At 31.4% G+C, this 9,411-nt stretch overlaps 2 protein-coding genes across 2 annotated transcripts; one reads left to right on the top strand and one right to left on the bottom strand.

Annotated features, from left to right (window-relative positions):
• Window positions 1-976: 976 nt before the first annotated feature.
• On the top strand, window positions 977-3,322 carry LOC113401762 (probable ATP-dependent RNA helicase DDX43). The gene has a single exon (XM_026641779.2). The coding sequence runs from the start codon at window positions 1,182-1,184 to the stop codon at window positions 3,141-3,143; it is 1,962 nt and encodes a 653-aa protein (XP_026497564.1). The 5' UTR covers window positions 977-1,181; the 3' UTR covers window positions 3,144-3,322.
• Window positions 3,323-3,817: 495 nt separating this feature from the next.
• On the bottom strand, window positions 3,818-9,051 carry LOC113401765 (succinate--CoA ligase [ADP/GDP-forming] subunit alpha, mitochondrial). The gene is made up of 5 exons (XM_026641789.2): window positions 8,912-9,051; window positions 7,837-8,204; window positions 7,126-7,320; window positions 5,512-5,691; window positions 3,818-4,458 (listed from the first exon to the last, which is right to left on the bottom strand). The coding sequence occupies exons 1-5, from the start codon at window positions 8,946-8,948 to the stop codon at window positions 4,243-4,245; spliced, it is 996 nt and encodes a 331-aa protein (XP_026497574.1). The 5' UTR covers window positions 8,949-9,051; the 3' UTR covers window positions 3,818-4,242.
• Between the last annotated feature and the right edge of the window lie 360 nt (window positions 9,052-9,411).

The following is a 9,411-nucleotide window of genomic DNA, read 5'->3' as shown; positions in this document are numbered from 1 at the left end:
TAGTTATACTCTGTGGTTGTTTGGAGACTTCAGACTGGTTGCTACGAATTACTTAAGAATAAAATAAAAGTTTTGTCTTAAATTCTTATTATATGTATAATATCATTGTCCATTTAAACAATCAACTTTAATGTTTTAGAAGTCATACAATATTTTTTAATATTGGTAAAATAGATTATACAATATTCTCTCTAATATTTTAAAACAATTAATAGTGTATATTATATTTTAGTAACAGTGATTATAAGAATTTGTACATCAAACAGCCTCGCATTTTGTAAAACAAAAGTTCCGTTTAAAAAAAAAATCAAATTTCCATTACAAATATCTTATGATTGTCCCATCAAATTGTTGTTTATTAAAGGAAATCTATTATTTGTTTTCGACATTGACAATAGTTTCATAAAAAATACGATAGTAGCTGAAAATACATATATCTATTATTAAACATTTTTTTATGAAAACATATTTGTTTTAACTTTTTTATCAGTATTGCTTTTAGTTGTATTGAAAAAAATAAGTAAATGGTAAATCGGTTATATTTCCTGCTATCTTATTATATATGCGTATACCATTGCCCAAAAACGTTATCTTTACCGTATGCAAACGGAAAGAAGGGGTTACAAGTTTATTCTTATTTCTTGTATTAATAGTATGTATATCAGCTTTTATGGAATACTTTTGTATATTCTTCTGTATAAACATTATATTATCATAAATATATTGTGAAGCAGCCGTTAATACACCTATTTCTTTAAATTTTTCGCGTAATGATGTCCTAGAGCTAATATTATAAATAGTTCGGATAGCTCTTTTCTGCAGAATAAATACTATTTCAATATCTGCTACATTACCCCATAACAACATTCCATATGATATAAGACTGTGAAAATTATTAAAATAAACTAGTCTAGCAGTACTTATGTCCGTGATAGTTTGAAAGTACCCATAAATTATAAATTATCTGTGAAAAAAGTTGACAAGAAAAGGTTTAAATTCGAATTACTATTATTTTGGTCGATTGACAGTATTTATATTTGTCCATTATCTGCCGGCATATAATTATACATTTTCTAATTATTTTGACTAATAATTGAAAACATTCGCCTTTAAATAAGAATTCATTATTTATAGATCTATCTTAAAGTCGTAGTTTTATTGCATTGATTATTTGCAAGAAAATGGCGGACTGGGAAGACGATTGGCAAGAATCGGAGCCTGTAGCCGTAGCACCGACACCGATTACTTACAATGCCAGAGTATTTAGCTCAAGCTCAGGTCGAGGGAGAGCTAGAGGTGCTTATAGAGGTCAAAGCAATGATTCGAATTGGAGAGCACGTGGTGGAGATTCTACTGACAGAGACAACCGGCGTAGTTATCGTCAGGATAATAGTAACAAAAAAGTTATTATGATTCCTTCTAATAAAGTTGGGCGTGTTATTGGTAAAGGTGGCTGCAAAATTCGTGACCTCGAATTTGAGTCTGAAGCTAAAATCAAAATCGGTGACTCCAGCGGAAATGACACTAACATCACACTTTTTGGTACAGACGAAGCAATATCAAAAGTGGAAAGCATGATAAACGAATTAACAGAAGAGCGTAAGCCAACTCCTAAGGAAAATTTTAACAACAGCAATGCTAGTTCTACTTCCAATGATTTTTTCAAACAAAGTACTGAGGGTGTGGAAGTTATTGATTGGAATAAACTTAATGCTTTTTACGATAATCACCAAAAGGAGAGATGGGATAATTTAGCACCAATTGTAAAAGATTTTTATAAAGAAGATCCAGTGGTGAGTAATATGACCCCGGCTGAGGTAACTCGTTGGCGCTTGGCTAATCATGATATTCAGGTGAAGAGAACTTTTGATGAGAAGCCTGGCTTACTACCTGTGCCAAATCCAGTATTAACATTTGAACAAGCATTTCATAACTACCCAGAGATCTTGGAAGAAATTTATAAACAAGGTTTTAAGCAGCCATCACCTATCCAAAGTCAAGCTTGGCCAATATTGCTTAGAGGTGATGATATGATAGGGATTGCTCAAACTGGTACAGGAAAAACTTTGGCATTCCTATTACCAGCTCTAATTCACATTGAAGGTCAACCCACTCCAAGAGAAAAAAGAGAAGGCCCAACTGTTCTCATTTTGGCTCCAACAAGAGAACTTGCCTTGCAAATTGAGAAGGAAGCTTCCAAATATCAATACAAAGGAATAAAATCTGTCTGCCTTTATGGAGGTGGAGACAGAAAAGAACAAATAAAAACTGTTACCAAAGGAGTAGATATAGTGATTGCAACTCCTGGGAGGTTAAATGATCTTGTGCTGGCTAGACATTTAAATGTCATCAATTTTTCTTACATTGTATTGGATGAAGCTGACAGAATGTTAGATATGGGATTTGAACCTCAGATTAGAAAATCGCTGTTTGATGTGAGACCTGATCGCCAAACCGTGATGACATCTGCAACTTGGCCATCAGGAGTACGCCGGCTTGCTGAGTCCTACATGAAGGACCCCATTCAAGTCAATGTTGGCTCATTAGATCTTGCTGCAGTACATACAGTTACACAACAAATTATGTTTGTAGATGAAGATAACAAGGAGGCTGCACTGTTTGAGTTTATTCAAAACATGGATAAAAATGACAAAATCATTATATTTTGTGGTAAAAAGGCTACAGCCACACATATAACAACAGAATTATGTATGAAGGGAATAGAATGCCAGTCTTTACATGGAGACAGGGACCAAAGTGATCGTGAAGCTGCTTTAGAGGAAATGGTTGATGGCACAGTCAATATTTTAGTAGCAACTGATGTTGCATCGAGAGGAATCGATATAAAAGACTTGACTCATGTTATAAATTTGGATTTCCCACGTCATATTGAAGAATATGTCCACAGAGTGGGAAGAACAGGCCGAGCCGGAAAAACTGGAATTGCTTTGTCCTTTGTCACGAGGAATGACTGGGCTCATGCTCGTGAGTTAATTAAGATATTGGAGGAAGCTAATCAAGAAGTACCTGATGAACTTTTTTCAATGGCTGAGAGATTTGAAGCAATGAAAGTACGCAGGGAAAGAAATGGAGGGGACAGGCGGGGCAGAGGTGGCAGGGGTAGGAGAGATGGTTTTTACTAGAATGTATTAATGATTGATGATATCAAAAGTAGTGCTTCATGTTTCGATAATAGTTCCTTTTAATTATTCAAAATAGTTTGTGTGTGATTTAATTATGCATGCACCAACATTTTGAACCTTTTTATAAATTTTTAACATTCCAAATATAAACATGTGATCCAAATGTTCACTACCTATAATTAGTCTGTGATTGCATTTAATTACTGTGATCTGTGATCTGATGATATATAATATTATTTATAAAACTGTTCAAAAAATTTAAACCAAAGACTTATCAAAAAAATAGTATTGTCTACATATATAGATCAATCAGGAAAGAAGAATATTATTTGAAAAGTATTGCAGTATTCTAATATTTGATAACATTTTTATCTACCAGATAGAATCTCAGAACTTGTAGATTTGTTTAAGTTCAAAATAGGTCATCAAAATAAGTCTCAAAATAACGAATTTATTTGCATGAGTAATTTTTCTTTTGTATTCCTAAACAGCAGCAGCTATTTATATCTTATTAAGAGTTTTTAGAGATTATTACTCTATATTATTCAATATATTATAGTATTAAAATAGCTACTTGTATTAGCTACTATAAGAAAAGCAAGAAGACTTTCAAAGTTATTAAACTTATAGTATTAGTTTTGCATAGTTTTAGTTTCTTCAATAAAACCCTCCAATCTATATTTTTGTTTATTATTTCATAATAATAAAATTGAAACAGGTCTTTAAAGGTATTACGCAATAATAGAGTATACATTACATATTTATAAATACAACACCAAGCGCCACATAAAACAATCCATATTAAAACATCTTAGATTAGGAAGTTGATGTTCGATCAGATTATCAATATCACTTGAGTAAACATACATGGACATGCTTATATCTATGGCTGAGTGCATCTTTTACTATGTGCATTTCACATTGAGATTAATGTTAAATTATTTAATTTCGAGAGTTAGAAATCTATCAGTGTCACAAATCTCAATTAAACCACATCAAAGGCCAAACTGAAACAACAGTAACAAATAAATAATTTCAGTATAATTACTAAAAATCTATACAAAGTAAATGGACCAGTTGATTTATAGCGCTTTTTAACTTATACAATTTCTAATCGTTTCATCTCTTTGAGAAGTTCCACACCCATTTTGGCGGGAGAACGAGTGACAATAACGTTGGCTTTTTCCAATGCTTTGATTTTGTCCATAGCACCACCTTTTCCGCCAGAGATGATGGCTCCAGCGTGGCCCATACGTCTTCCGGGTGGTGCCGTAAGACCCGCGATGAATGATACAACGGGTTTCGCTTTTTGTCCCTGAAATTAATAAATACAAAGATTATACAGAGCTAATATTAAAGCGTCGCTCCTAGTATTCATGTCAGTCAAGAACAAAAATATCGCCTTTCGAAAAATTATACTCAATTTCAACTTTACCTTTCATATGTCTTCGAAATACCGTCTTTATTATTGTAAAGTAATTATATGACTATAGACTGTGCATTTGCGATACTAATTAAAGATTTTAATTTGGCTAATATTCTAGGAAACATACACTAATACACACTTTCACACAAAACAAAGTGCATGAAAATCGGACCTCTCGATTCTTAAGATACGAGTCAAGCCAGACTTTTAAATTTGGACGTTGACTGTGATACCTGCATGGATATGAAAATTACAGCGGCGTGATATGAAATGATAACTTCATATTAGAATCACTAGATTATCAAAGTACTTCAAATTTATCTACATAATGATATGTGCAAAAGTCAGATTCACAAAATGAATTACGATTGAATATGGTTACTTTCATAAAACATGTTATGTAGATATCTATTATTTGTTTACTAATGTATGTATCTATTGAACAAACGGTTAACTCTAACCTTATAATACAAAAATATAATATTAAACCTCTTTGGCAATGTTATGTGTTTGTTATTTACCTTTGCCTGTTCAAGAAAAAAGAAAATTTATTAAATATAGAATCATATAGCTATTTATAAAAAAATATATAATTGAATTTCTGTGATTAATTATTGCAATATGCAGGTACGCCAATATACTTGATAAAACATAATAGGCACATTCAGTACCAAAGAAAAGTGAGTAAACTTAAAAGTTATTTTTTTGAATTAAAGTCCCACTTCTGGACCTCTCTTGATGAGAAGGAGCTTATTCCATCACGCAACTCTTATGTGGGTTTACGTGTATCCACATTTTTCAGAATTTAATCTAACTCGAGCACAAGATGAATTATAAATACAAATTCATCACATGAACATTTAGTAGTGGTTGTCTGGGTTTGAACCCACGATCTTCAGTTAAAAAATTAACAATATATATATTTATACAAACGTAACTTACTGTGTTGTTCTGGGTCAAATAATCGGATGCCAGTTCCTCAGCATTTCCTCCGATTTCACCGATGAGAATAATGCCTTTCGTATCTGGATCCTTCAGGAACACTTCCAAGCAGTCGATAAAGTCAGTGCCATTGAACGGATCACCTCCGATACCGACGCAGAGAGTTTGACCCAAGCCAGCCTATTCAATTAAACAAAATTGTTAAACACTAAAGAGCAAACCTTGATAAATAAAACCTAAATATTATACTTGATAAATAAAACCTAAATATAAAATATTATACTTTCATTGGTGATAAACGTAACCCAGAAACAAGTGTCAAAAATTATTTTTGGTTACTATTTTGAATATTTATTTAGTTCTGTCTCGCATCTATCTGTCTATTATCCAATCCAGATGATGTGACTCGTTTGTTATCTTTAAATCTCTATAAATTCTTTTTCCTTTTTTAAATTCAGACAAGATGTCGCCCCAGGCTTTGCTCGCGCTTTATATGTTTACCGGCTGAGTACAAGTTTGCTTCATACCAAATTTTATTAAATTCGGTTCAGTAGTTTGGCCGTAAAAGATCAACAGACAGACTAACTTTCGCATTTATAATATTAGTATAGATTATTTTTAAAACAATAACATTAATATGATATATAATTAATTATTTAGCAGCACGATAATAGCACATATCTTGAGTCAATATATTTATGATACTGAATCACAAGGAAGAAAAGATAATATGCTATGATGATTTTTTATGTGAATTAAAGCAAAGAAATTATTTTGAAGCTAAATATGTTAAATGTTGGATAAAATTAACTCCTGAGTTCTTGCCGGTTATTCTCGGTTCAAAAGTGCTTAAATAAATTAAATTATATTATATTTTAAAAAGATTGATTGCATTTAAATGTAAGTAATACTCGAGTGCAGGTCGTTAATTATTTATTTTTATTTTATATCTAATCATAATAATCTATACAAGCTATTTAAGATGTTTTTTACTGAGATACTCGTTTTTTTCAACAATAGTCGACGTAAATTTATATAATAATAAGATCAAGGTCAGCTTCATACTGTTGGAGTTTGGTTGGCAAAAAATGTTTGTTATATAACCTTTACATGCAAAGGCACGTTTGACTAATACCGTATCGGCCGAATACTTGTTTACCGTCTCGTCTAACCGACTATCTCGTGTGAGGATACTGAATCTTACATTAACCTAGCTATAATATTAAATGTCTGAATGTATTTTAGAGAAAACATTAACCTTATTGAATGTCTTGAAATAATGTAAAAAAATATGCCTTCGAAAAAGTAGATTAAATCAGTTCGTTACAATTATGTCAGTATTTTTTTTAAATCTAAACATATCGACTTCTTTTTCTCATGAAATATTTTACGTTATATAGATTTAATGAAATCAAGTACATTATATATTATTTAAATATATTTCTCTAACAAGACTGGCTCATTTTTCATCCAGAGAAACAATGACAGCATTCTTACTACAAAAGATATTTACGCAGGATTTATTTTCACTTTTAATCTGTATTTATTATTGTTGTAAAAATATTATCATCAATACTCTACATTTATTAAAACAACAATAACTGTTAATCTTACCTCAGTAGTCTGATGACAAGCTTCATAGGTCAAGGTACCTGACCGAGAAACAACTCCAATGCATCCTTTTTTATGAACTGCAGCTGGCATGATACCAATTTTACACTTTTCCGGAGCAATAATACCTGGGCAGTTTGGTCCAACAAGGCGTGACTTGTTCTGACGGAGCAGTGCATGTTTGACACGGACCATGTCCTACAAATATATTTTAAATATTTACTAGTGTTGATATTTTACCATAGATGATAGAACAATTTCAATAATAACTCTTTAGATAGCCTTAGCACACAATCTATAAATCAATGTTAATCTAAGTGTAAAAAGCAAAGTAATGTTCTTCACAAATCACAAAGACCAATTAACTTTTCTGCATCATAATATTTGCTAATTAAGAAATTCTACTGATGTATATGCAAGATTGTAAAGAAAATCATTAGGAGCTAATTAAGAATAGCAATTGGTTCAATTGACCATTATTCATCTGCAATATGAAGCTCATACACCTATACTTATTAATTCATTGACATTAAATTACTATTCCTTTTTTTCTATTAGTGAGCAGGAGCTCAAGTCATTTATGATACAACCAAAAACATTGGCATTATAAGTTGGAATCTACCCATACATTTTACAGCTGAAAATGTTAAATTGGGTTGATTAAAGATATTTATATTAGGTTAAAAAAGAGTTTTAAGTTAAAAAAATAATTACATGCTGAGGAACTCCTTCAGTAATGCACACAATGAGTGGTATTTCAGCTTCAATGGCTTCTAAAATGGCCGCTGCTGCTCCTGGAGGTGGAACATAAATTACAGAAGCTTCTGCTCCTGTCTTTTCCTTGGCTTCTCTCACTGTACCAAATACTGGCTTGCCAAGATGCTCTGTGCCAGCTTTTTTGGGTGATACTCCACCCACGATTTTGGTTCCATAGTCAAGGGCCTGCTGGCTATGAAAAGTTCCCTGTTTGCCAGTGAATCCCTGGACAATGACTTTCGTATCACTTGTTAGTACCAAGTTTTTTCGTGTCTGGGCATAAGGTGTGCTACTTGAATATCTAATGTTGCCAAGCTTTAAGCCATCTGAAGATATAAAAAAAAACATGTAACATTCCATTAAAATTTAACAGATCACATGACAGTTTTAAATACATGTGAACTATACACTATTTAACCTTTGTTTAGAGCTAACAATCAATTTCAGCTATTTATGTATTAGGAAGACATAATTCAATTTCAGGGAATATGCCACACCCATTTTATAATATATATCGTGTGAGGTGTGATAAACAAATCTGAAGATTTTTTTATTTTTTTAAATGGAGCACAATGGTAGTAGCATACTAGACATGAAAACATTACAGATAAGTTTGTCATCTGTCATTGTTCAAAGGTCAATAATATATTGATCCAATAACCATGCAATCAGATGAATCTTTAATAAAGAAATCTTAATTCTACATAATTATTAATAGTAGTTTACAATTAAATTTATTATCTTATTGTTATGTCAAAAATAATATATTTATAGACGAAGGTTAAACATAATTAGAATGACATTGGTAGTATACGAAATTGTGTTGAAAAATATGTTTTAATAGACATTTAACCAAAAGATTTTTAATTTAAAATAGCTATTATTAATGTAAATATGAATGAATCATTAAACAAGGTTATTATCAGTTAGGAAAAATAAAGAAACGTTGAGAAGAATACGTAAATTAAAAACAAGTCACGTTTTGCCATTTAACATTTATATAGTATTAAATTTAAAAAAAAGATACGTTTACCTTTGACGCGAGATAAAATCCGAACCGGTACGGCCATTGTATAACAAGTAAGGAAGATTTTAAAGAGATTTTCGTGACACTGACAAACCAACAGCCATTACGTAATTGCACACACTAACCACTGTCAAATGACAGGGACTAGGGATGGGCGATTCTACCTTTAGGTAAGAATCGATCTCATGCTTTAAGAAATGCTTCAAGTTCATTAGAATCGATTCTCAATCGATGACTTCGACAATTTTTTTAAATACATAATACCTCACGGTAACATAGTTACAACATTACCGTAATCAACCTTTATCATTCTTTCAAAACCTAAATATAAAACACTATGCTTTTTCTACACTCACCACTATTGTAAGCCGTACACTATATATGAAAAAAAATCCCATGGAAACCATATTAAACAATTAATTGACTTAAACTTATTTTTTTTAATTGTCAAATTAACTACATAATATAATATTAAATACCTCGACTCGTAAAAAAAAATATTATAA

The sequence above is a fragment of the Vanessa tameamea genome, chromosome 20 (assembly GCF_037043105.1).
Source record: "Vanessa tameamea isolate UH-Manoa-2023 chromosome 20, ilVanTame1 primary haplotype, whole genome shotgun sequence".
Lineage (NCBI taxonomy): Eukaryota > Metazoa > Arthropoda > Insecta > Lepidoptera > Nymphalidae > Vanessa > Vanessa tameamea.
The sequence above is the reverse complement of the archived record's forward strand: the minus strand, read 5'-3'. Positions and strand labels throughout refer to the sequence as shown.